At 43.7% G+C, this 27,521-nt stretch overlaps 2 protein-coding genes across 2 annotated transcripts in view; one reads left to right on the plus strand and one right to left on the minus strand.

Annotated features, from left to right (window-relative positions):
- Window positions 1-1,711: 1,711 nt before the first annotated feature.
- rab11a (RAB11a, member RAS oncogene family) lies at window positions 1,712-8,386 on the plus strand. The gene is made up of 5 exons (XM_041943045.1): window positions 1,712-1,865; window positions 2,945-3,140; window positions 3,577-3,770; window positions 4,770-4,850; window positions 5,756-8,386. The coding sequence occupies exons 1-5, from the start codon at window positions 1,826-1,828 to the stop codon at window positions 5,890-5,892; spliced, it is 648 nt and encodes a 215-aa protein (XP_041798979.1). The 5' UTR covers window positions 1,712-1,825; the 3' UTR covers window positions 5,893-8,386.
- A 3,358-nt stretch (window positions 8,387-11,744) lies between these two features.
- LOC121604549 (multiple epidermal growth factor-like domains protein 11) overlaps window positions 11,745-27,521 on the minus strand; it is a 96,254-nt gene continuing 80,477 nt past the window's right edge. Inside the window, exons 14-24 of the mRNA XM_041934102.1 lie at window positions 26,868-27,002; window positions 19,339-19,467; window positions 18,876-19,004; window positions 17,721-17,849; window positions 16,844-16,972; window positions 16,296-16,529; window positions 15,249-15,403; window positions 14,508-14,577; window positions 14,109-14,162; window positions 12,131-12,358; window positions 11,745-12,034 (exon numbers count right to left, since the gene is read on the minus strand). Of these exons, the coding sequence (XP_041790036.1) occupies window positions 11,829-12,034; window positions 12,131-12,358; window positions 14,109-14,162; window positions 14,508-14,577; window positions 15,249-15,403; window positions 16,296-16,529; window positions 16,844-16,972; window positions 17,721-17,849; window positions 18,876-19,004; window positions 19,339-19,467; window positions 26,868-27,002 (1,598 nt within the window). The 3' untranslated portion in view covers window positions 11,745-11,828. The remainder of the gene's footprint in view (window positions 12,035-12,130; window positions 12,359-14,108; window positions 14,163-14,507; window positions 14,578-15,248; window positions 15,404-16,295; window positions 16,530-16,843; window positions 16,973-17,720; window positions 17,850-18,875; window positions 19,005-19,338; window positions 19,468-26,867; window positions 27,003-27,521) is intronic.

Below are 27,521 nucleotides of genomic sequence, written 5' to 3' on the forward strand. Positions count from 1 at the left end.
TCATGAACAGTATTCACATTTACCAATTTGGAAACATATTATTATTATTAATATTGCAAGTTCATTTTTCAGTACTTACTAGTTCTTTTCTATTCTTTCTTCGTTCTGAGGTATGTTATAGGGTTCTGTTTTATTTCGTCCTCAACATTTGACCTGGTCTAAACATTTAGGAGCAGCTGGCCGCCTCAGTGCATCACATGGGGACAAAAACCAGAAGAAATGTTATTATTTCTTATTTTCTTGTCCTTGTATTTTTTTACCATTTTATATGTTTGCTTGGATTTTCTCTGTATTTCATTGTTTGGAGCAGTTTTATTTCCAAATAAAGTTGTATAATTGTTGTTTGATTATAATTAGTCTCTGTGGCTGTTCAATGTAGAGAAATAAGGAACGTATTGAGGTAATGTTGGTATGTTTAAAGGTGCATTTAGTAGCAAAATAAATGTTCTGTATTGGAGATCCCTCCTGACCAGAGCCGAAAGTAACTAAGTACTTTCACTTTCACAAGTTTATCAAATACCAGTTGGACATTGTGTATCTCCAACTCTACATTTATTGGAGATGATTTCAGATTAAATATGAATTTATCAAAGTAGGAATTAATGGAAATACAAGCCATTTTTGTGGATGACACCAGCGGTTTCCAACCTTTTTGGATTACAAGAAAGCAATGTCTTCTTTGGGTTCCTTCAGGTTTTCAGTTTCTTGAGTCGTCAGCAGTTCCACCAACTAGTGATTTCTGCTCTGACAATGTTGAACTATCCAATATTTTAAAAAATAAAATAAAAAATATTTGACTTTGAGAAAAAAGATTTGAGACAAATTTTTTTTTTGTTTTTTGTCGTATTTCATTAACAGCAGCCCCTCACCATTACCTTGTGACCCTTTGGAGGAGGCCTGACCTCTGGGTTTGACAATATGACATAGAACTGTTTATTTATAGTCTATAGTTTGTAGAATACTGTGGATTCAAAACTAAACTCACGAGGGGAGGACTGAGAGAAAAAGGCTTAATTACTAATCAATCTGCTACTTCAGGACCACGGACAGCAGCACAGATTTATCAATACACAGCAAAGTCAGACCGCTGATACTTCAGCATACATCATTGTCAGGGTCATAGATTCTAACTGACACAAACCTCAGTCTGAAAGAATCAATGAGTCAGACAGACCAGACTAACGTATTCAACTAAACAGCCCAGGGGATGGAGAGGGGGGATGGCATCTTAGCAAGGGAGATGCAGTTTGGTCATTTTGCTAACAGGGGGGATGATACCTCTATCGCTTGTATTGGCACTTTTAAGTAAATCTGATCTGAATACTTCTTTCACCATTGTGCCACAACTAACGCTAAAATGAAAGCCAAAAATGTACCCTTTATAAAGTGATACCAAACATAGTAAGACATTATATCCTCAAAGTGAGCCCGAGTGTGAATATGCACCAGTGATAAAAGTTTTTATGTGGTGGGAGGTTTAAGTTCAATGGCTGATTGCAGTGACAAAGCGGTTATCAGTAGTAGCACATAGAACATAGAACAGGACTAGTATGCTTATTTATTTATTCGAAAGACATTCAGTAAGTGTTAGTGACAAGTGCTGAATTGTCCCAATGTTCAACAGAAGTGTTGGACAGTTCCATCTCCTCGCCAGGAGATGTCGAAGTTGTCGTTGTGTTGCCAGTATGCTGCCAGAGAAGAAGAAGAAGAAATTACGGAAGTACGGCTCCCAAACAGATTCCCGTTGGAAGAGTAAAATACAGTAGATCGCCTTCCTTTCACTAGATCATATTAAATCTTGGACTACCCATTTCTCAATAAGACGATGGGCACTAGAGATGACGAATATGATTATTTGTTCAAAGGTAAAACAAAGATTCTTGTCGTTATTGTTGCAGGTCTACAGTCCTGTTAGCTGACAGGCTAAACAGGCCAGCTGATTAACTGTCAGGCTATGCTAACGTAGCCACCGTCAACCTTTGTGCTCTGATTGCTTTTCAACGAGCTTTCTGGGGAATGTCAGCAAGTGTAATTAATTTGGATGTCATGAAACGGCTCTTCTCTAAGCCACGGAAATTTCGATTGTGGTTTATTCGTCACGTTCCGTTAGTTATCGGTAAACGACAGCGCGTCTTGAACGTTGGCTAACGTTAGCTGTTAGCTGATGTTAGCTTCTATCAGTGGGCGCGGACCAGCCGCACGTCGGACACACCTAACGTTAACCGTTATCACATCATCTTCCTGCGATCCAACTAGCCAAGCGTACAGCCTAATTAACGATATTAAAATGTACCAGAAAAACGATTAATCATCAGTGTACAGGAAATCATGCTGCTTACTAAGCTAGGCTCATTGTTAGCCAAGCTAGTATTTATTAACTGTAATAAAGCTTGGTTTAGCAAACAATAGGTCAGTGAAACGCCTGTCAAAGTAAACAAACTGCTCTCTGTAGCCTTTGCGAAATTCCGGTATAGACTCGCGTACAAGAAGAAAATATAACGTATTCAGGAAGATATTCGGAAATTATTGATTAACGATAGCAAATAAAGAAGTCTAACGATATCTTTAAAAAAAATTTTTTACAGCTACATGTTTTATATATCACGTTAGAAGCTTTACTCTATACAGAACAACATGTACTAAATACCTATGGTGTTTTAAATTATTAAATATATATATACACACACACACACAACACAGAGCAGTAGATAAAAAGTAGAAACATGTATGTATATATTGTTTGAAAATAACCATAATGGCAAATGATTAATGAGCAGCATAGAGATCATAAAGTGCTCTTATCATCAGTGCTTTTAGAAAGTTGCTGTTAAAATATGAGGAAAAACTCGAGCAATGTTCACACAGGAGGTTCATGAAATGTACATTTTCTATCATCCTGTGTGTTTTGCATCATTCTTATAGGTTGTTTTAAAATGTGTTTCAGTGGTCCTCATTGGTGACTCGGGTGTGGGAAAGAGTAACCTGCTGTCCCGTTTTACCCGAAATGAGTTCAACCTGGAGAGTAAGAGCACCATCGGCGTAGAGTTTGCCACACGTAGCATCCAAGTGGATGGAAAGACGGTGAAGGCCCAGATCTGGGATACAGCCGGCCAGGAGCGCTACCGTGCCATCACATCAGCGTGAGTATAGAGGAGGATGTCGGCGGGGCCTCGGGTCTTTACACAGTACAGGTGATGACTTCCTGCTGCGTGGCCCCATCAGGCCTGTTTTCCTATTCAAAACATAAAGGTAGAAGTGATGTGAAGGCACACAAAATGTGCATACTGTAGCCTTCCATCTGTCATATTCAGCAGTTCTACACTATGCACTCCTCAGCTCTATGTTGGTTTATGGATGACAGCCAATTACATTAGTTAGGTTTGTTTATTATTTGTGAAGAATGATAAATGAAACCAAATACTCAGCTGACCTTCAGCTGGACTAATACAACACGCTGACAGGCCGCAGTCTGTTTACCAAAATGCCAGATCACGTGTGATATTCCAGTGATTTGGCTCTGATGATAACTGATGATGATGAGCATTATTCCTCAGTGTGTATGTGGCTCTGCTGCAGGTACTACCGTGGGGCTGTGGGGGCTCTACTGGTCTATGACATTGCCAAGCATCTAACTTATGAGAATGTGGAGCGCTGGCTGAAGGAGCTGAGAGATCACGCTGACAGCAACATCGTCATCATGCTGGTGGGCAACAAGAGCGACCTGCGTCACCTCCGGGCTGTTCCCACCGATGAGGCGCGGGCTTTTGCTGGTAACATTTTTATGATCTGTTTGTTTTTGTTTTTTATTTCAACATTTATTAACCAGAAACACCTGATTTAAAATGCTTTTCCCAGAGTCTCCTGGCCGAGATGTGCAGCTATAACAATGAGTTACAGACAGAAGACACAAAATATGCCACAAAATCAGAACTAAATAGAAATGCGACCCCAAAATCATAACTAGTATTTACAATATACAATCAATCATCAAATCATCAAGATTTTATCTTAAAAAACACCTTAAAACATCCCAAGAGGCACAGATGAACAGGTAGGTAAAATGGTAAAAGGTAAAATGTGCCACAACAAACCACCATAGAAGAAGAACTGTGGCCTACAAATGATCTGCAGACAAAAATCACTTCAACATCGTTTTCAGAATAACATTTACTTGACGACTTGATGATCAATCGTTCAGATCATTAGTGGAATCTGATTTTGTCGGTCAGTTGCAGGTGATTAGGTGCGTCAGTGTGCACAGAATAAGAGCACGGCCGGCTGTAAACTTTACACACCGAGCCTCGTCTCAAAATGACCGAACGACAGATCCGACTGAAACAGAGCGACGCCTCCACTCTCAGCTCGGCTGTCGAATGAAGGAAAGTCAGCCAGGAGAGCTGCTAAACTGTGAATATATTCCTCACAATCACAGGTCAGCTGTACTGAAGAAAGACATCAGCAACAATATTTATAGGATTTCTGAAAAGGAAAAAATATCCAAAAGCTTTAAAATACCGAGGTCGGCCAAGGTACAGTCTAAAATTCAGACGAAGCTCAGAGTCGACTTGAGGTGAACACCTGATGCTTCGTAAACGAGATCACACCGTGTTTCTCTAATGACTCTGCTGGATCACTGAGATGATGATGAAGATGAGATGAGTTTTGTGCACCTCACTCAGTGAAGGTTAGAACTGTGTTTGTGCTAACGGGTCTGTGGAGTTCTACACGTTTGAAACACGGCTAACGTGTTGTTCGACTTTGTCCCGCAGAGAAGAACGGTCTGTCTTTCCTGGAGACGTCGGCTCTGGACTCCACCAACGTCGAGACGGCCTTCCAGACCATTCTGACAGGTTTGTCCCTTCAGCCCCGAGAGGCGTCTTTGACTTCACGTGCAGGTTCATCCACAGCGAGCTCATTTACAAAAGTTCCCGCTTCCTTGACTTTTAACACTTAGAAAAACCAACGGGCTTGATATTTATTGAGGAAATGATGCGCGGCTCGTCGTTCTTGTCGCAGCTGTTTTTATTATCGGTGCTGAAGCTGCTCTTTGTGTGAGGAGGAAGTCTCAAACAGCGGCAGAGCTGCGCTGGATTATCTTTATTACGTAATGTGGTCTGAATGGTTTATCTGTCGGAGTGGCAAACCTTTTTTATCATGATGACCAGCAGCGGAGATAATACTGTTCTGAGTTTTTCCTGCTGCCGTCTGTGTCAGTCTGTATTAAACCTTGTCTGGTCTGTGCTGTAATGTGTCAGTCAACACCACATCTTCATATCGATTGATATCAGAACTAATATGGAGTCAAGTTAAAGGATGAGGCTGCCATTGTTGTGCATTTCTCTTATGTAATTTATACAATCCAATAAATCCAGTTTTAAGACTTAAATATATGATCATTAATATGAGAAAAACACTGAAAAGGTTCATTTGTTGCTGAGATTTAACAGTAGATTCTTAACATGTGGGACGTTCTGGTTGGCTGGACGATATTTAGGAATTAGCATGATTAAGAAATGTTCACTGTGACTCTTTTATTGCATCAAAATCTACTTCCTGTCAGCTGACCCCACAGGAAGAACTGGAACCCTCCTCCAGGACATCAGCCGTCAGCTGACGGGGTCACGTCAGCGACAGCAGTTCATTTCATGCTCAATTTGGCTTTTTGAATTGCTTCAGAAGTAATCATGAGGTGCGCTGTGGCTGAATGTGAAGTCAGACTCCGAGTGACGCTGTTGTTCTGCTCCCCCTCCCTCAGAGATCTACCGTATCGTCTCCCAGAAGCAGATGTCGGAGCGTCAGGAGAGCGACATGTCGCCCAGCAACAACGTGGTCAACATCCAGGTGCAGCCCACCGAGAACAAACCAAAGATGCAGTGCTGTCAGAACATCTAACCCGGCCTCGGATCTGCTGCTACCCCTCCTCCCCCCTTTGTCCCTCTCTCTCTCTCTCCACAATCCTCGCCTCCCTGCCCCCCGCCAGCTCACAACTTCTCAAACCCCGCCCTCAGAAAATAGACTGCCTCAGTGTACTGTGTGCGTGCGGGGGCGCCGAGCCACAGCTTCAAGGCTGTGACCCCAACCCCGCACCTCTCTGTACCTGCCCCCACCCAGACCCTCCTCCCCCTGCCCCAGGTAAATATTCCCCAGTATAAGAAGTCACCGCGTGGGGGTGGCCCCCCAAGCAGAGCCCCTCTGTCGTTAGGCTACTGCAGGACAGCAGGCAGCAGGCGTTTCATATCACTTTAGATTTCATTACTGTAGATGCGCTGACATGTCACAAAAATGTCTTAATATATGAATGTGATTTCTTTTCTTCTCTTCAGACTTTGTGCTCTTGTTGATTTCTCCACATTTTTTATGATCTCTCTGTCTTGTATCATATATCTACTACTGGGTATATATGAATTTAAAGCACATCGAAGTTGCTCTGAAGTGTATTCCTATATACAAGCTCGTCCTCTGTCATTTTCGGCTCCCCCCTCCTCTCTAGTGCAATGTACTGTTGTGGAAACCACGTGGACGTCCGGAGCGCCGCGTGGCCCCGGTGCTCCGCGTGGCCCCGGTGCTCCGGCAGGGTCACGCCGTTCGATCTGATTGCTGTGAATATGACGCTAGTGAAACGTAGAAACTTTCGCATTCGCCGAGCTTCAGTGCGCAGCGGGGAGGTCGGGCGTGAGCTTGCACGCAGCGCGCAGCCTCGTGAGCGTTGTCGTCGCCGTGGTGACAGCAGGTGGCGGGTTCGGGTGAGCTTCGGCGGTCTGTCGTGCCGCGTGGTTCATCGGCCTTCATGTCGTCCCGCTCTCAGCGGCAGGGCGGCGCCTGCAGACGAGCTCGTCCGCCGGGCGCCAGTATGCATCATTTTTGACATGTTTGACGACAACTATGCAGAAACTAGCACATTGCTGTTTGGGTTTTTTTTCTATAGCAAATGAAGGAAAGAGAAAACAGCAGCAGTCTGAGGATCTGGTTGTATTCCTGTACGACATTCTTATGATACTCACTAATATTATAATCAAACCTCCTGTCGTGTAGAAAAGTACGCTTTGCATGTAACTCTAGTTAGGACGCACTGAGAAAGTAAGTAAAAGGAAAATGTCTTCACGCGCTCGGCTGGATTTCATGAGTGTGCCAGACTCTTGCACTGAACCTTAATAGTTGATCTAGCAAACCTGATTTTGTGTTTAGGATTAGATTTTCACTGCACATCGAGAATCTGGACCTCGTTTCCTCTTCAGATCGGACATACAGCCGCTTTTCAAAAACCAAAATCTTTCACACACAGGCCGAGTCTCACAAGTCTTTCCTTAAATCCTCTAACTGACAGAAAGCTTCTCCTCTGCTGAGCTTGAAAATCCAGACTCAAGGAACCAGGAAAGACTGGAGGGGATTCAGCCGCAGTCCGCTCACTTCAGGTCACAGTGCCTCCTTCACCTGTCCGAAGACGCCTCTCGTCCACCTGCCAACAGCTCGCCATCACACCCGCCGCCCCTTAACCAGTAACCTTGCTTCGTCTGTCCGTCGAGGAGACAGACGGCCGTGTTGTCCCCGTCACATTAAGCCTACGTACACCGAGCTGCCTCTGATTCAACACAATGCATGGCTTTCTGTACGACTGCACCACCGCGTCGTATCGCCTTATGTAGCTAACATTGTCATTACTGTCCGTGAGATGTGCTGAGGGTTCCGCTTGGCTAGCTAGGAGGACATGCTTAACAAGCTGATCGTTGTGCCCAGTCCGCGCCCAGTCTGCCCAGTCCGCGCCCAGTCCGCGCAGTGACAGACGCCTCGCTAACAACCTACTCGCTAAAACTCCCGAGTGTGTGTCCTGTTCAGTCTCCAGGCTCTGGCCGTGTCGGTGTGTGATGGTGTTAGCAGACATATACGATGCCTGAGCTTGGTGTGTGTGTGTGAGTGAGTGAGTGTGTTTAGAGGCAGGGGGTCGACGTGCAGCTCTGGAGGGACCGAGCCTGGCTGGCAGCGCCAATGGCGTTTTTGTTCGAACAGACGGCGCCGCCAGCCGAGCCGCTCCAGACTCGCTCGCTGGCAATCCGTTGAAGAAGTGATTCCTTTTTTCTGAGAATATGATTTCCGATCCTGGTTCATGTACCTCCATTGTTCTGTGTTTTTTTTTAAGAAGTGTGTTTTGGTTTCTTTTTCTTTCTTTTTTTTTTTTTTTTTTACTATATTGAATCTATAACTGACTGTAATTCCAGTGTAAACGTGTCGGAGTGAAATGATTCATTTCAGTGAATTTGGAGGGTTAAATGTAAGAGGGGGGTCAAAATGAATGCTTTTATGTTTTGTACAGATTGATAAATTGTACAATTGTGTCTATATCTTAAGTTATCAGTTCATCTTAATAAAGCGCACCAGTCATAAACCTTTACATCATCTCCTATTTAATCTAATTTACGGCAACACAAACTGATCTCAGAGCCGTGTTCGGTTAGTCTGCCTCCAGTTGTTCATGTGACGGTCTGTTACTCGTCAGTGCTGCTCAAGTCCAAAACTAGTCAAACTAGTCTTTTCTGTGAGCTTCTAATTGAAACCAGTCAACATGATTCCCAATAGTAAATGTAGATTTATTTGGTTTAAATGAGTCTGTCAGTTTGAGATCACAGCTGACACATTTAATCAATGAGTTGCTGAAATAATTAATTTCTTGGCTGAATATTAATTATCATCACTCGACACTAACTATTAATTATTTATGAAGCAAAACTGTCGATAAATTTTCTGGTTCCAGATTTTCAAATGTGAGGATTTGCTGTGGAGTTTTTTTTTGTTTTGTTTACAGATGGTTATGGTAAATTGCATTTTTTTGGTATAATTTCTAGATAAAACCAGTAATAATAATGATAATAATAAAAACATGATTCAATTAACGCTCTAATGAAACAGCAGTTTGTGTAATGTCTCTGGAATCAAACTGCTCACAAACTCAACTCTGTTAACTGTGTTTGCTTCTGGATAATTAACTTTCTCTTTCCCACAAACTCAAATTAATGAGTAGCTAATTATTCTATCTCCATTTTCTATTTAATTAGTACCAAATTACAAACTCTTCTCCAGGAAATTACTGAGAAAGTACAGGACCCAGGAGATAAATAGCCACTAAATTAACTAATTGATCAGAAACGTGTCCTGAAGTGTGATTGGTCGGTCAGGTTGTGTCACACCTGAGAGACCCTGCAGACCTCACAGGTGTTCTGAGTGACTGATGAGACTCAGCTCAGGTTGAAGGTGAGCAGAACAACGCAGCGATGCACAGAGGTCACCAGGTTGAGCTTTACGAGGCCCAATCAGAGAAGAAAAGTGAGAACACCTGTGTGGGTAAATGGAATTCAGCCCTCGTTAATTCATTATTGACACGTTTAACTGTGACAGGTGTGTGTGTTCTGTGAAAAAGGTGTGCGGTCGTCACACGCTCGCTGTTTGATGGCAGGATGGAACGTGTTCAGTTTCTTTGAAAATATTTTACATAATAACGAGTACAGCAGCTGTGCTAGTGCTAACATACAATGACCATGTTTTTGTCCAAATGTTGGCACAAGATGAAAAGTCAGGATCATTCATGACGTTGTGTTTTCAGGATTTTTTTTTCAGGCCACACATGTATTAACAGGTGAGTGTGCTCCTTCACAAAATTCATCATGTAGAAGGTTTGTCTCTTCAGGGTGGCAATAAAGTTTTTTGTTCATCTTTAGATTGTTATATTGAGTCGTACAGGAAGCATTCTGCAGGTTCCCATTATCTGTCAACATGATGTTATGCAGATGACACAGTTATATATAAATGTAAATATTCTTTCCACCAGAGGTCATTTGGGCCGTTTCTCTGAAGTAAAGGTGCAACATGTGATGTTATTCTGACTGTTGACTGATTAACCTCCACCTTGTTGTCATAGTAACATTATTACTGTGTATGTTTGTGTGCTTTTCATGTAATAAGGTGTCACCTGCTGTCGTTTTATAAAGTGTTCAGAGCCTCTGGCGATGAACTGAAGTTGAAGTTGAAGTTGAAGTTGACACCACTCCCCTGAGCTATGACAACTTTATTGAGTTTAGGGCCGAAAACAAAAGACCAACAAGCAGCACATGATACAACTATTGTATCTGAAACTATGGTTTGGATCAGAGCTGAAGAAAAGACGCACAAGCAAGTTAAAGCCAGAGCAAAAGGAACAAAAGCGGGAAACCAAACATGGGAAAAGAAAGCCGTTCACATCTGATTGTCAACACGTCCTGTTATTGCTGTTTGCCAACATACAACGAGCAGCGTTATGAACAAACCCGACCAGTGTGACTGAAAGAACCTGCAGGCTTTCAGACACGACGGCTGTGCTTCATATGTAAGAGCAGAAACATTTACAGTGAGATTAGAAACAGGTTCCTCGTTTGGGAACAAAAATCTCTTATTCTGTGAGAGAAGTACTTCCACTTCTGACTTTGCTGGAACAAATACATCAGAGCTTCAGAGCTGAAATGATTCGCAGACAGAAAAACTATGTTTGTTAACTGTTTTCATGATTGATTAATTGTTAAGTGGCAAAAATGTTTTGCCAAATTTTGCTGCTTTTCTTTCTCTCGTGTGACAGTAACTGAATTTCTTTGGGTTCTGGACTGTCGATCAGACAAAACGAGACATTTGAAGACGTCATTTTGGGCTTTTTTCATCATTTTGTGACATTTTATAGGTAAAATGAGTAATTGAAAAAATAATCATTAGATTAATCAGAATGAAAGTAAACGTTAGCTGCAGCCCTGCAGTGAATATTCCCAGAACGTTTCAGATTAGAGTCGTTCCACGTTGAGACAGATGACAATAATCAGTTTGCACCAGAGGACACAGTTAAGGGATTTCCTGGCTAACTATTATAATAATCTTTGGCATGCATGTGTATTAAGCTCGACACAACTAAAGAAAATCACAATAATAATCACTAGTGTACAGTAAGTGTACAGCCAATACAGCACTCTGCCTACAGCACATACAAAAAGAGAACTTTTCAGAGAGAAAATATGGATCCTGCAGGATCTTTAAATATGTAAACAGGAAATAAGAAACGATGTGTAAAAATACCAGAACTGTACAGGTAGTGTAAATCGGACCAGACTGCAGTCTGTGTGCATTTCTTCACATATTTTTCTTCACCCCTTTTGTGGGAGTTTATCAGAGTAATGAGCACCTTTTCTCCAGAGCTGTCATACAAGTCTGTTTGCACTGCAGACCATAATGCCCCACGATGCTTCTTCTTTGTACAGGTTGGGTAGATCCGCTGAATCCAGGTGTGAACTGGGCCCCGGTCTCGTCTTTGGCAACTTCTCAGTACGAGTCGAGTTTGAAGACGAATTTACACGAGTCACTTCTTGTTTTGTCCTCGACTCTCCGTCTTCTGACCCGGGACGTGACAAAAAGACTGATCGGCGTATCAGGAAAAGGTCTACCTGTGTGCATACGGACGCGTTCGTTCCCTCTGGTGATGAGCGGGAATTACAATACGACACTAATATGTAGTATTGACTGGCACAAAAACAGCTCGAACAGTTTGGATATAATACAGTGATAACATATCAATGAGCAGCGCAACAGTCAGAGCACTGCACACACACACACATGTGCACACACACGTGCACACACACACACAAAATATTAGTCCCAATGAAACGTGTCCTCGGAAAGTCCACCTGCGCTCACCCATTTAAAAAAAAAAAAAAAAAAAAAAAAAAAAAAAAAGCTGATCTTCCACTTCCTGTCCCCGCTCACAGTTTCCTGGCTGTGGGTGAACTGGGAGCACTGGTCCAGTGTCCAGTCTGGGTGCTGGGGGTCTAGAGCAGCGAGCTGGTGGGGCTGCCGGGCAGCGGGGGGCTGTGGCTGTGCAGGGCGAGGCTGTGGCTGTGGGAGGGGCTGGGGCGCACAGGCAGCAGGTCATAGTGGCTGGGGATGTGGCTGTTCCTGGGCAGGTCGTACGGGTTCTGGGGGTAGCTGGGAGGCGCCACGCCGCCGGCCCCCTGCACGATGCTGATGGTTGGCTCTGACAGAGAAAGACGAGTTCACGTAAATGATTTAGTCTGCGATAAAACAGAACTGAAGGTAGAAATAAAAACACCCCCTCTGGCCTCAAACGTACCCATGTCGTAGACGTTCTTGGCGGGTGTGGTGGTGGTGGTGGTGGTTGTGGTGGTGGCGATGATGGCGGCGGAGCAGCAGTGTGTCATGTGTTCATGGTGCGCCGGTGACTTCATCTCCACGTAGCTGCTCTCGGAGTGCTTACACAGGGCAGGCGGGTCGTTGATGGTGGCGTACGGGTTCTCGCTGTTGAGGGAGCAGGTGCTGGACAAGGAGCCCTTCATGTAGTCTAAAACATAAAGACCACGTGGGTCCGTTACCACGTGTGACCACAAACTATTCGCATGTAGCTACGAGATGACTTTCAACATGATGTAAAACCAGAGATGCTCAAAGCTGAATGTTTCCCGTCACGTCTGAAACATCTCCTGCAAAGTATGAATCAAACAGGCTGTCTGGTCATCAGTTACCATGGTGACCAGTAACAGCAGGACTGATCTTTGAGCGCTCGGATGTCATGTAAGAAACATTCCAGCGTAATGACTCCAAACGATATTTCTGTACATTCTGCTGTTAGACGATGAGGCTGCTGTTAATCTTTGTTTTTCTTCTCTCTGTGTGACCTGAAGCCCAAATGTTCCTGCTGAAGACTTAAATCTTTCAAAACATCAAAAATAAATAGCTTCATTAAAAAAAAAAAGGTTCAGTGATTCCCTAAAACAGCTGCTCTCTGTAGTCTTTCATCAAACAAACAGGAGGAAATAGAGCATCTGTTGGGGACTATTTTCAGCGGCGGATTAATCCACATTTGGTGCTGCAGTGAGTGTTTGTGGCTAAAGAAGAAAAATGAAGACTATCAGCAGACTTATCTTTTCAGAAACATTCATGTTAGAGAGATCGTTACATCAAAGTCACATTTCAAGGCCAACGTCAACGTTCAGAAGCCGTTAAAAAGGTAAAAAACAGACAATCAGTGAAGGAAACACAGAATCATGTGACAGGAAGACACTCAGCATTCGGTTATTGTGCAGGAGAGATTCTCCAGGTGAGGTTCAAGAGTGACGGGGTCAAAGCAGGAGGAGGAGAACACAGGAGGAGGAGAGGAGTCGGGTTCATCCTGCAGAGACACAAACACACCTGTAAGCAGCTGATTGGTCAGCAGGTCAGTTACACTCATTTTATCCCGACAAGGAGACGGAGCGTTCAGGTTACAGTATAAAGAACTTTTAAAATACGATGCTTTGTAAAAATTTAAATTTGAGCTCAACGAGTAGAGAAATCAATAAGTTGATTTATAAATCATCAGAAAATTAATCTGCAGCCAAATTAATCACTGAAGTCATTTTTCTTGCAGAAATGTCTGAAGTATTTCATGGAAATGTGACGATTTGGGGCTTTTTCTTGTTTTAAAGAAAACTAAATAAGTTAGAGTTTTACAAATCAAACAATAAATAGATTCATCAAGAAAATAACCAGCAGATTAAGGAAGGAAAATAATTATTACCTGTGGCCCCAAATTAAACATTCATTCATGAATTATATATATATATATATACACACACACATACAGGGCCAATGTCTGCATTGAGGACTTTTATTCTTTAATACTTTAAGTATATTTTCCAGATGATACTTATGTACTTTTACTTGAGTCAGATTTTCAATTCAGGACTTTTACTTGGACCAGAGTATTGCTACAGTGTGGAGTTAGTACTTGTACTTCAGTAATGTATCTGAGTACTTCCTCCTTCCTGCTTTGGACAACCGAAGTGTTGAGGGTGTGGGTGTGGGTGTGTGTGTGTGTGTGTGTGTGGCAGACTCCATGTTTTTAATGGCTGCTTCCATCCAGTGGAAATATCGTGTGGTCTCGTGTTACATGCAGCACGTTTCACGTCTGACTTTCAACACCGCAACATGAAGCTGAGGTTTAAAATGCAAGAGAGGCAGCCATTGGCTGAGGGAACTGTTCGAGCAAGAGGATTGGCTGGGGGCTCAGAGGCTGACGGGGTCACACGGGCTCAGTCCACCTGACACTGTACCTCTGTAACGCGGCTCCACGTGGTAGCTGTAACGCCGGTCGATGCAGTAAACACCTGCAGGGGGAGAGAGAAAAGGTCCTGAAAGGTAAAAACAGAGCAGAACAAAGGAAGGAACACCTGAAAGTCCTCTGAGACATTTGTGAGACATGTTGACATCATTAGCGTATGAATTCTTGAGTTATGGTCGAAAATATATTGTGTGAGGTCACACAATATATAACAGGTGACCTTTGACCACTAACTTCAGCTCATCGTTGAACTTTAGCTGATATTTGTGCCAAATCTGACCAAATTCCCTGCAGGCGTTCCTGAGATTTCACTTTCACAAGAAGCAGAAACATCGGTGCTGTCGGCAGCTCAGAGGCATGAAAACAAGGAGGAGGAGAAGCTCCGACTGACCCAGCTCACCGAGGTTACAGTAGGCCCCCCACTCCGGAGCACTGTTCCTGTGTCGCTTCTTCGTCTTCATCTGAGGAAGCACGAAGAACGAAAACACAGCAGAAAAAAGAAAGAAATGACAAAATGCATCACGTCCCGATGAAAACTGAGTCCACCTGTAGATAACACGGTGTTTTAGGATAAAAGGATTTCGTCCAGATGTGTGAACAGATGTGTGTCAGCTTTTCTGTTGTGGCTCCGCAGTTTGTAATGAAAACAGCAGCAGATTTAATATTTGGAAAATTTTGTTTAAAGTCTCTGATCTCAGACAAAAGCTGCTTCTCATTTCCAGCCAAGGCAGATTTAACCAGACGAAGCTAGGAGGCTAATGAAGCTAAAGCTAAAGCTAACTCAGTCACTGGGTGACTTGTTTCCTTGTTTCGTAAACATAACTTGTAACCTCACATATTACCGTAGTTAATTAACAGTTTGCTCGTTTGCTTATGGTTGCTATGCTATGATTGGACAACTGCTGTCTGGGGGAGGGGCTTATTGAGTAGTCACTTGGTCAGAAGTTTTATTGACACTTTCTGGTGAAAGAGGACAATTTACATTTTACAGTTTTGATCTTCTGTATACTCAGAAATATGAAATGCCTCTTCAATAACTTTATGGATACTCATCAGCACCCTGCAGCCCCCGAAGGTTTTGTCCCTGTGGACAAACTCTGAGAGCTTCAAGTCAGGAAGTCCTTGAACGCACCTTGGCGGAGCTCCTCTTGTCTGGCTTGGCGTAGTGAGCGGCGTAGCTGCAGGGCCCCAGGGTGCGGTAGCTGGGGTTGGAGAAGCAGCCGCCTACAGAGCTGTTATTGGGGGAGGACTCTGCGGACGAGAGCAGGCCCGTGCACTGCAGCCCTGCTGTCACCACACATCAGCACAGGCTCTTACATCTCTATCATCACCGTCATGTACATGCACACACACACGCACACCTGACCACCTGACACAAGGTATAAAGTGACGCTGTCGCCAAAAGCTGCAAAACAAAACGAAGGAACTCCAACTGGAACCAAGAGAAGGAACTCCAGTCGCTCGTTCATCTGCTTACTGCTGCTCATGATGGCAGACGCTCATATTCTCATACAGCGCAGATCAGTGCTAATTCAGCTACGATCAATTTTTCAACAATCGATTAATCGTTTTTGTCATTTATCAAGCCAAAATGCTTACACTTTCTGTTAGCAGCATCTAAAATGTGAGAATTAGCTGCTTTTCTCCTCTTATGATGGTAAACAAAACGAAAACATCGATACGATTAATCGAAAGAAATAATCACTCATGAAAACAATTAGTTCCAGTCCTGGATTGGGTTGTTCTTCCTGTGGAAGAAGAGAAACACCTGAGGAAGAGAAGCACCTGAAGAAGAGAAGCACCTGAGGAGGAGAAGCACCTGAAGAAGAGAAGCACCTGAGGAGGAGAAGCACCTGAAGAAGAGAAGCACCTGAGGAAGAGAAGCACCTGAAGAAGAGAAACACCTGAAGAAGAGAAGCACCTGAGGAAGAGAAACACCTGAAGAATGAAGCACCTGAGGACGAGAAGCACCTGAAGAAGAGAAGCACCTGAGGAAGAGAAACACCTGAAGAATGAAGCACCTGAGGAGGAGAAGCACCTGAAGAAGAGAAGCACCTGAGGAAGAGAAGTACCTGAAGAAGAGAAACACCTGAAGAAGAGAAGCAGCTGAGGAAGAGAAGCACCTGAAGAAGAGAAGCACCTGGAGGACAGAGCAGAAAAACAGGAGGCGATGTGTCACCTGAGAGCGAGTAGTCGGTGGAGTTGATGTGCAGGGCCGGCGTGTAGGTGACGCTCGGCACGTGGTGGCCTTTCTCTCTCTGCCGGTAGCGGAACCAGATCACCAGACTGAGCATGGCCATGATGAGCAGCAGCAGGAAGATGATGCCCAGCACGGCGCCGGCCGACTGGCGCTCTGACGCCAGAGCCGGGCTGATCTTGGTGTAGGGGTTCAGTTCCTCCATCATCAGAGCCGCTGCGGGGAGCAGAGACAGCGGACAGGCAAACAGACATTCAGTCTCTGACACGTTCGTAGCACCTAGCATAGCATTTTCTTTTCACAGTTTCAAAATAAAAGTCCCCACATTTCACTTTTTGTTGCGTTTCCTTCATCTGCTGTTGCTGCTGATTTTTATATTATTAGACTTGAACTTTGAACTGCGGCCCTGATGAGGTCACAGGACTTCATCAAATTCCTGTTGGTTGTTTTGAACTTGTGACACACCAACAGACCGTCATCTTATCTCGTAGATCTAAACCCGCAGAGAGAGCGGAGCCGTTCGTTCTCACCCTGGTCGCAGCGGATGCCTTTGAAGCCGATGCTGCAGTAGCAGGTTCCCGTCACGTAGTCGCAGGTGGCGTTGTTCATACACTCGCACAGCTGCTGGCAGCCGTAACCGAACGTCCCCGCAGGACACTCTGGACGCAGGAGCAGAGGGTTGAAACAGCTTATTTCCATCTGAACTAGAGCCAAATGTCTCGTGTTCTTGGTAATGAAAAACTTTTCTCTCTATCATTGCATCTATTTATTATATGTACATTATTTGTGTTACAACAAAACACTTCCTCTCAGTATGTGAGAACATTACACTTCTATTTTCTTCTGGCTTTGTATCATGTAAACTAGATGCTCATAATATCTGTAGTATTCTGGTTTTACTGGGTTACTGACAGGGATTCAATCTTTTATGTGTAATCTGATGTCATGCTCATGATGCAGCTCATCAGAGGAGAGCGGCGGCTGGGTAAAATCGACTGTTTTGGGTAATCAAGCAAATAAAATGTCTGGAAAATCGAATTTTATTGCGTTGATGCAAAAATCAAAAGTAAACTACAGCAGTGGCATAAAGCAGCCCTGCTTATTGTGAACATGGTCTCGTACAGCGCAGGGAGAGATAGCAGGTTATAAACGGCGCTGCAGAGTCTGCTCACAGGACACGTTATTATGTCGCCTCCTTCTTTTGCCTGAGTGGCATCAACAACGTTTGTTCCGTCTTAATATTCACAGACTTATTCCATTTAAAGTCAACTTAATTTGAAGTGTGATGAGACTTTCATTACTGTTGAAATATGTTACCAGACCAGTGATGAACAGCATCTTTCACCTGAAAGTGCGACACTGTGCAGAAACTAACGTGCAAAGCGAGCACGACGTGCACACACTCACTGAGCTCGCAGCTCTGTCCGATGAAGCCCGTCCTGCAGGAGCACTGTCCGCTGATGTGGTCGCAGTCCGCTCCGTTCTGACAGCGACACACTTCGGCGCACTGGGAGCCGTAGAAACCCGTGGGACAGCCTGTGGAGGAAACACAGCACGTCCTTATGAGGCCGCTTTCAGCGTCAGCTGTTCCGCTCGTCAAACTCCAGAGATGATCCACGAAGCCGGAGGTGTGTTTGGAAGCAGCTTTTCTGGGATCGGCTAATCTGTTCTGTCCCAGTGGAGCCAACATGGATCATCTCTGCAGATTGAACCAAACCCAGTTTGCATTTCAGGCAGATTTAAACAACTTCTGAGAGCGAGTGAAGACGCTCCAGAGTGGTGATTTGTCTTTTCTCCATTTTGTTTCTGCTGACGCAGCAACTCCCCAACAGCAGACTCCAACAAATCAGAGAAAACGATGTTCACACAGCATGAAAACAAACCCAGAAATATACAAGCTTACATGCTCACAAGGGGGAGGAAACAATACAGGCCTGATTCCAACCAAGTCTGGACTCAGAAACTAAAATAAAAACTGACAGCAGTTTCCCGAAGTGTTCCTGAGTCCAGGTATTAATCTGCTTCATCAAATCACGTGTTGACAAAGTGTTGACCCTCGCTCCATCCTCGCTGTGAACCACTGAGCCTTTCAATCATGATGCTATCACCTGTTACCAATCAGCCTGTTTACCTGTGGAATGATCCAAACAGGTGTTTTTACATCAATGAAGCTGACGAGGTCAAACTTCAAACATATTGTCTCTGTGCTGTTTTCAGTTGAGTTTATGTCAGCAAGCCATCACTTTCTGTTTACTGATGTTTTAAACAGCTTCTTAAACAAATGGTGGCCATAGAGGAAAAAGAAGGAGGTAGGAAAGGAAGGAAAGGAGGAAGGACTTTAAGGCAACAAAGGAATGAATGTCTTCAGGCGTGCAGTTTTTTTTATTTGCCACCAGATGGAAGTATAGGTGTGAGATATTCATAGAAGGAGACCTCAGTGGCTCCACTGCAGCCAGAGAGTCAATCACAGATTCCCTTATTAGATCTGTGAGTGTGTGTGTGTGTGTGTGTGTGTGGGTGTGTGTGAGAGAGAGAGAGAGAGAGAGAGAGAGAGAGACATACGCTGAGTACAGTAGAGTCCCGTCCATCCAGGGCTGCAGTTACACTCCCCGTCTGTCGCGCTGCACTGGGCTCCGTTGTGACAGTTACATGTGTGGATGCAGTCTGGGCCCCACGAGCCCTGAGGACATGCTGCCAATAACAACCATGAACACACACACACACACACACACACACACACACACACACACACACACACACACTAGCCTGAGGACTGGACGTGATCAGGATGGTCTGTTCCTTCATTAGCTTCACGACTGATGGAGTGATTGTTGAAGCTCTGTTCAGTGTAAGATGGATAATTAACGTCACAGCCGACGTGGTAATCGGCGCCTCTGACTGGTTCATGGTCGGCTCAAGCGCACAGAGGGAATTAATTTCAGCTGGTTCGTCTTTGTAAAACACAGAATTACGGTGGACAGGTGAGGGAGGTGAAAGGTGGAGGGAAGCTATTGCTGCGTCTTACATTTGGAGCAGTCGTCGCCGATCCATCCGGGGTAGCACTGACAGGAGCCGTCGATGGGATTACAGGTGCCGTTGTTGGTGCACAAACAGGCCTCGGCGCAGGCTTTACCGAACTTTCCACTGGGACACACTGTGGGCACGCACATACACATACACACACACAACATGTACAGCACTGTTAGTATATACTGCAGTGTAGAAATACTTTGTCCTGTATTCATAATCTTAACCACAATTATTAGCAGCAAAATATACTTAAAGTACACAAATTTAAATGCAGAAAGGCGTATTTCAGAATAACATATTACTGAACTCTAATTATGCATGCTTTATCATGATTATTCTCATGTTGCAGCTGGTAAATCTGCACTTTATTCTTCATCGCTCCAGTCTCTGGAGTTGGGCCAAAAGTGTCCAGCTTCCTCCGGGCGGATCGCTGTGACGTCACATGGGCTTCGTCATCACCCGCCTCCGCTGTTGCTGCCACACATGGCAGATACTGATCAGTTTCATCTCACGTGATAGAGAACAGCGCTAAAGAGGTGTCTGCTTTCGTCAGGACGCTCTCCGTGGATGTAGAAACTCCTCAGCGTTTGAGGGGATACTCAGAGTTTGAACAGTGATCTCACATAGCTGCCTTTCTTGTCCAGGTGAGGCAGGTGGCGTGGAGGATGTGTGCGACGGTGTGATTACTGGTTGGCACAGTGGTGGGTCCAGCGCTCTGAGTAGTGAGGAGCAGCTAATCTGTCAGAGCTGTTAGACCTCGTCACCTGCAGGAAGCATGGCTCCTCTTTCTTTCTTATTTTGCCTCCTTCACTGCTGTGAGCTGCACTGTGTGTGTTCATGCTGTTCAGGATGATTCTGGTAATCTACGCTTCACAACACGCATGTGTCAGCCTCAAGGTGGCGCTGGAGGAAAAGTCAGAGGGTCACCAAAGTCAACAGTATTCAACCTCTGGGGTTAATTTAAACACAAGATACTTGTGCTCAAAAAGAGGATTCATTCTCAGTGAAGAACCTCGGAGCTCTAATCTGCCTCTATACCTGCCAAAGAGCAGTGATTCCTAACACGTCTCTGGGGGTCATCAGGTGGAAACCTCCCTTCAATGGTGTTTCGCCTACTTAGTCCCACGACACCTCCAGGAGGCTAGGCAGTGAACTCCGGCGTCCCAGAGTCACCCCCTCCCAGTGCCAGTTCACACTGCTCCTACACCATCCAAACAGCACCGCCACGTTCAACTGACCCAGAGATGCTCCGGGTAGTGGCCAGTACCGATGCTACCATTTAGCTAATGCTAATGCTAACCACTACCTGCTAAGAGGAACAGAAGAAGACAATAAAGCTAGATTCACCTATACTGTTAATGTTAACCGCTAGCTGCCAATGCTAACTGCTAAGATACTATCATACTATCAACGCTTTAGCTATTGTTAGCTGCTACAATGCTACCGCAGGCCACAGGCCTAGATGCCACATGTAACTGCCGATTGCCGCACTACCATCATCTACCCCTGCCTCTCACCAACTGCACCAATAAAAGCGGGGTGGGAATACAAACCCTGGTTCGGGTAGGGGGTAGAAAATTCAGAGGGTGCTGAAGGTGGAGGCCTAAACCACAGACTAGATTTAACAGCCTCTTTCCCTCCAAGAAGCAAACCAAACAGGAAAACAACCAAAAAGATCAAAAAACAAGCCAACTCTGTATCTTACAACACAAACTCACCTGAACAGGCCGCATGGTCCCAAAGAGAGACTCTAGCTGGCCACACCCCCACCTTATCTAAACTTCCTCTTCCTGGATGGGGACCATGAAGTGTTTGAATCATTTCTTTTACTTCTCTCTGTAATACTCAGTATGTAAGTGGTCTCTGTGCATGTTTGAGCCGGCTCTGGCATTTATAGTGTTAAAACTTCTTAGCTGTTTATTTGCATTTATGAAAACTTTAATTAAAAAAAGTTTAGGCTACAGAAAATGTGCAGTTATGTATAACTATACAGTACACAAATGCAGTACATCACCACAGTACCTGTCTGTCTTTTCAGAAGAGCCGGTCGACAGGAAGCTTCGCCAAGCTTCTCTTTCAGTGTAACATTCAGAACAAAACTCATTTCAATCATTATTACTCTCACTTATTCCCCCGCGTACGTACGTATATTAAAGAGCCTGAAATGAATCATCACAGCTGATTGTTTGTAATGTGACGCGTTTTCAAAGTTTCTCGTCCAGCCGGAGGAAGATTTCTACAAAGTGTGTTTTCCAGTTAATCATTTTAGGGAAATGCACATGCTGCTGCTTAAGGATGTAATATTTCTGCTTTTTATATTCAGATTTCAGTCGATGTAGTTACACAGATAAAATACTGAGACACGGATACTGTAGTGTCTGACAAGCCTGATAATATATTAATGTGCTCTGGGGTTTTTTGATTATTCCCAATTAACACGAGAGGACATACTGCTACACTGCCTTCATATATCAATATAGTGCTCGGTTTTAACTGAAATTTGTGAGTTTATTAAGTTAAAAGAGTTAAAAGTATCTTCTAAAACTCGATAAACAGAAGCTCCGCAGTGTAACTCCCCGAGCAGCAGAGACGAAGCATCGTATGACATTTCAAACAACTCAAAGTGGAAAGTTCAGAATATTGTGAGCTGGCATTTAACTTGACCTTCGCTCATGATAGCAAACTTTAAAATGCTTAATGACTGTTTGCATTGCATAATTAGGACAGTGCACAATAAAAGATACAGAGTGCGGTTAAAGTAAGCTTTACAGCCGCTATTTCATGTTAATGTTAATGTTTGGTTTGTAAGATAAATACATTACATATACATGAGCTGTGCAGAGATTCATTATTTTTACATTACTTCTACACTGATTTGCATTTTAGAACATTTTCCACCTGTTACATAAAATGTATTGTGTTCATTAATGGGTTGTGCCTGTCTATGCTTATAATAACCATCAGCCAGCCGTGCATATTGTCTCACTAAACCCAGAAGGGGATTCTTAACTGTGAATATGAGTCTAATAAAGATCATTATGAATGTTTTAATGAAGTCCACTTCTCCACTTATGTAACTTTTACCAACATCTGACTAGTGTCTCTAAAGTTTGGATCAAAGTACAACACCGTATTTACAGGACGTATGAGGAAAAGGAGTTTAGCAGAAATAATTAGCAGTAGAGGGACCGTTCACTGGCTCCCTGGTGACCTTCTGTTAACTTTCATTCATTCATTATTTAGCTGCAATAGCAGTGATGTCATTCAGTCCAGAGCGAAATATCGAGATAACTACCGGAGGGATGGTAATGAAATTTCACGCAAACATTCACGTTCTCCACAGGGTGAATCCTGATCATCATCATCATCATCCTGATGATAGTAATAGTTTAATTCATGACATGATACCTCTAAAATCTTTAGTTCCAGCTTTGAGCTTAATGCTAAAACACTGCAGCACTACGACATGCCATCACATTACATGTTAACTGCTAAACATTAGCAATACATTTAGCATTGAGCTAAAAGCTTAAATAGGATGTAAGAAGTACAGCTAAACCAGACAAACTGAAGCTGAAGCTTCATGGATGTGGAGCGAAGCCTGAGAGATTACAGCTTAGACCTGAGGTTCCCAACCGGGGGCTCGGGACACCCACAAGGGGCCGCCAGACAAATCTAAAGGTCAGGAGATGATTAAAATGATACTGAAGTGGGAAAAATATGTTTGATTCCAAATTATCTTTATTTTTCATCTCTAAAAAACCTCAAACAAATCTGGTGTTGGTGACAAGACGATGCTTCATCTGAAGGAGTCAGGAGCCAGAAAGGTTGGGAAGTGATGAAAGTTGAGTCTAAGCCACAGGAACAGTGCTGGGAACAGTGGGGCCACAGGTGGACAGTGCAGAGCCGAGATGTCCTACAGTAAACTATATTTTCCGTTGTGTTCTGAGCAGCGCAGCCTCGCGTGCAGCTGCAGTCGATGCAGGTAGGAGTCAGTGGAGTCAACTGTAACTGTAACTATAACTGTAACTGTAACTGTAACTATAACTGTAACTATAACTGTAACTGTAACTAACTGTAACTGTAACTATAACTATAACTGTAACTATAACTATAACTGTAACTATAACTATAACTGTAACTATAAATGTAACTATAACTATAACTGTAACTATACCTATAACTGTAACTATAACTGTAACTGTAACTGTAACTATACCTATAACTGTGACTGTAACTATAACTATAACTGTAACTGTTACTATAACTGTAAATATACCTATAACTGTAACTATAACTATAACTATAACTGTAACTATAACTGTAACTGTAACTGTACTCTAACTGTAACTCTAACTGTAACTGTATCTGTATCTGTATCTGTAACTGTAACTGCAACTGTATCTGTAACTGTTTGCACTGGAAATGTTAATACAGCTACAGCGTGAAGGTGTTTGTGTTCATCCGGGCCTGATCAGAAACGACCTCACTGTATTTTAGTTTTCAAACATTTTGCACCGTAATAAAAGTAAAACAATGTATTATTATTATATTATATATTATATTATTATTATTAATGATTAAAAAGAACAACACAAGAAGGATATCTGGAATAATTAGAAATAACTCTCAAATCACAGAACTGGTGATGGGAGGCAGATCTTATGTCTTCCTGAGAGCCATTGGCTTTGGTTTTTTAGAGGCGGGGCTACTGGGTTTACCTGTGAAATGATCATTAGGAGGATGATGATGAGTAAGATTTGGAAGAGTTCATTTTGTATGTGTGGACAGGGTTTAGCAGAGCTGCCGTCAACGATCTGCATTGGAAACATGACACCAGGTGACGCTGCATCTCTCTGCGTTGTCACTAACTAAAACTAAAACTTTGAATTTACCCACTGTATGAATTGTGTCGTGTCAATAAAGTTTCCTTGAATGAGTATTTCTTCATTAAAAGAAGAACAGAGAATGTAGCACCTCCTGCCTTCATTAAGCTGATTGGTTGAAGCCTGTGATTGGTGGTGATAGACAGAACAGACTTCTCAGAAGATCAAATCATCATGTTGGAAATCTGGGCACAACGATAAAAAGAACGTCTCTCATCAAGTACGACTCGACTTCCTTCGCTCGAACCAAAAGGATGTGATCGCTCCTGAACACAACACCACGACACAGAACCACATACTGAATATAATGAATATTCAGGGGGGGTTCTTACCACAAACGATTGATGGATGCAGCTATAAAGGGATTCCTGAAGAGCAGACGATTATCTGATGTGTTTCAGGGTGAGTTTAAAGTTTAACGTCACTGGTGAAGAGTCCTGGTTTGTTTTGGTTGTCTGAAGGCGACTCTGTATGGATGCCACGCATGGTGGCGAAGACGGCGAACACTGTGTCGTTGTTGAGGACATTTCTGCCGTGTAAATCTTGGACGGCCTCCACTTGAAAGAGGTGAAAACTCATTAGGTTAACGGTTAACTCTTACTCACACAATGAGCTGTTTTCTTCTGAGATGCTACAGACTCTCTGAGGGTTCACCAGTCAATAACATCATTAGCTTGTACAAAAGGGCATCAAACATGGAGAGAGCAGGGACGAGTGCGAGTGGCTCTTCAGGCGGTTAAAAGCCTCCGTGCTGGACGTCTGATTTATCAAGGCTGCCCAGTTATCTATGGGCCTGCTCAAAGATGCAGCGGCCAGCAGAATGGCTAATGTAGGACGGGGCATAACTAAGGCCATCTTCATGTTTAATGATGATGAATATTTCACAGCACTCTCCTCCACTGTCTCTATTTAAAATTCGACTTGGCAACGAACCTTGGACCGACTGCCTTCATTGGAGAATTAACACCTGTTTAACCTGCAGAGCAGCTAAACCAGACTGAAATAATGATGTACAGGAGAACTGACGAAAAGAGTATTCAGATAATATGGAGAAGAGGGGGGAGTTGTGAAAGGGACACAGAATGAGCTCAAGGTTTAGATTTTTTCTACCTCCATTTTTAATGTAATGCAGACATCCAAGGGCTTTGCTTTGTGTGCAGAGCTCCAGTTCTAACATACAGCTAATCAGAGACGCCACGGTTTTACAACAAAAAGGTTGTGTAGATGAAGAAGTCAAGAGGCTGCATGCAGCGGTTAAACTGTGTTCTGTCCTGGTGCTAAATAATCTGGATGTTTGTTAGAAAACGGAGCTGCTGAAGGCTGTGACGTCTCTGATTGGCTGGAAAAAGTGTGATTAGAAAAAGCTTCGAACGAGACGTGAAAAAGATAAATCCTGCACCAGCGTTCTGGGAGTTTGGCTCATGCAAAACATCTTGCAGCTCCATCGCACGTCACACTGTGCAAGATGACACGAGGAACAAACCACAAAAGAATGAAACTGCAGAAACCAGGAACCTGAATGAAACTGAACAAACACATTTAAACTTAACTCTGGACTGACAACCAAAGATTTAAGATTTCAGTCCTGATTATGTGGCGCCACCTGCAGTTACTGGTGGTGATGTGTTTTAGTACTACAGCTCCCAGAATTCTAAGTGGAAGAAAAACAAACTACCGTCGTGTCAATAAAGAACTTGGCTGTTCTCCATCGTTCTGTGAGCGGCAGTGATCTGATGTGGTGCTGCACTCAGCAGGAGTCTGCAGACAGCAGGGCACAGTGAAAGCTGCTGGTTACACAGGGGAGAAGTTGGAGGTGTGCAGCCTGCAGCGCTTCATCAGCATTACTTCCTGCAACATTTCGAACTGATTGGCTGTCAAACAACGCAGGAAGCGAACCGTTGATTTGTGTTGGAGACGCATTCATGATGAACGATAGCGGTCAGTGTAAAGCTAACTGACAAACACATTTCCTGTCACTGCTTCACAATAAAAGTCAACTTGCGTTTCACCAGTTAAATGCTTTTAATGTGAAGTCGCAGCAGCAGGAAATGTTCGGTTTGCATTAGCAGTAACTTAATACTTGTCGCCACAGATACTTAGTTCCTAATACTGCAAAAATATAAATATTGCAACGTACTAGTACTTAGGCTCAGTCACCATTGTGTTTCCTCATTAGGTGATAGGGACCTAACAGACATTTATTTCCTGTACATGAAAATCTTTGAGACAGTTTAAGTCCAGCAGGTTTAAAAACTGTGACACCACCTCGAAACATTAGTGGAAAACTTTGAACGGGAACTTTGGTTGGTCTGAGTGCAGAGCTCAAACTTTCACTTTCACTTTGAAAACTGTAAAGTTGCAGGTTTTCACAGTACATATAAATACTGCATGATGAGGGCAGTGGAGAGAGATTGTTTAAAGGGGCCTTTCACATGCTGAGTACTCCTCGTGGAATAACCTTTTATTCCATCCAGATTTTGTATGGATGAAGAGCACCAAAATCTCTATTTCTTATTGCAGGGATGTAACAATACATGAAAACAAAAACCAGCTGTTTCATCCTCAAAGCAAACGCACAAACGCAGGAAGAGCAGCGGGACCTTTTTGGAACGAAGCGCTGAATAAAACTACGACTGACCTTGATTACAGAGCGAGCCGAAGAAGCCGGAGAGACATTCACAATGGCCGGTGATGTGGTGGCACGCCCCGTCGCTGTGGATGCACTGAGGACACGACTGGCTGCAGCGGTGGCCGTAGAAACCAGGAGAACACGCTGCAGAGAACACACACGCCACTGTTAGAAGGATGTGTGTGTGTGTGTGTGTCTTAAGTCCATTTGCAAGTCCACAGGGAACTTTCTGATTAGTTCTCTGATTAGTTCTTTGATCATTTTAATAATGGATTTCATGGTCCACTTAGTCCCAATTTAAGCTACGTTTTTCAAACTCCATATGCTGCATATGAAAGCTTAATATCGGCTGTGCCCACCATACCTATATAATTGTGTGTGAGTGTGTGTGTGTGTGTGCATGCAGGAGTGTGTCCATGGACGTGCTTCCCTGGCCGCTCCCCCCTCTCCAGGGTCAACCTGTTGGCTGCATTGGCTTTGCTTTGTTTTGCTTCCACCACAGATTCTCCCTCATACGTCTTCCTGAGGCCTTTAATTTGCTTTAATTGATGTTACTCTAAGTGTTGAGACGAGCCGGTGCAGGCTGGCCCACCGCCTCGCTCATGCTATACAGGATTTTCCTGATTAAGATGATTACCTAAACTGTGAACCGAGACCCCTTAA

The sequence above is a fragment of the Chelmon rostratus genome, chromosome 1 (genome assembly GCF_017976325.1).
Source record: "Chelmon rostratus isolate fCheRos1 chromosome 1, fCheRos1.pri, whole genome shotgun sequence".
Classification (NCBI taxonomy): Eukaryota; Metazoa; Chordata; class Actinopteri; order Chaetodontiformes; family Chaetodontidae; genus Chelmon; species Chelmon rostratus.

Coding starts and splice junctions, on each gene's coding strand:
- rab11a (XM_041943045.1), top strand. CDS start 1,826: ATGGGCACTAGAGATGACGAATATGATTATTTGTTCAAAG. Junction 3,141..3,576: donor TACCGTGCCATCACATCAGC/GTGAGTATAGAG, acceptor GCTCTGCTGCAG/GTACTACCGTGGGGCTGTGG. Junction 4,851..5,755: donor CTTCCAGACCATTCTGACAG/GTTTGTCCCTTC, acceptor CCCCTCCCTCAG/AGATCTACCGTATCGTCTCC.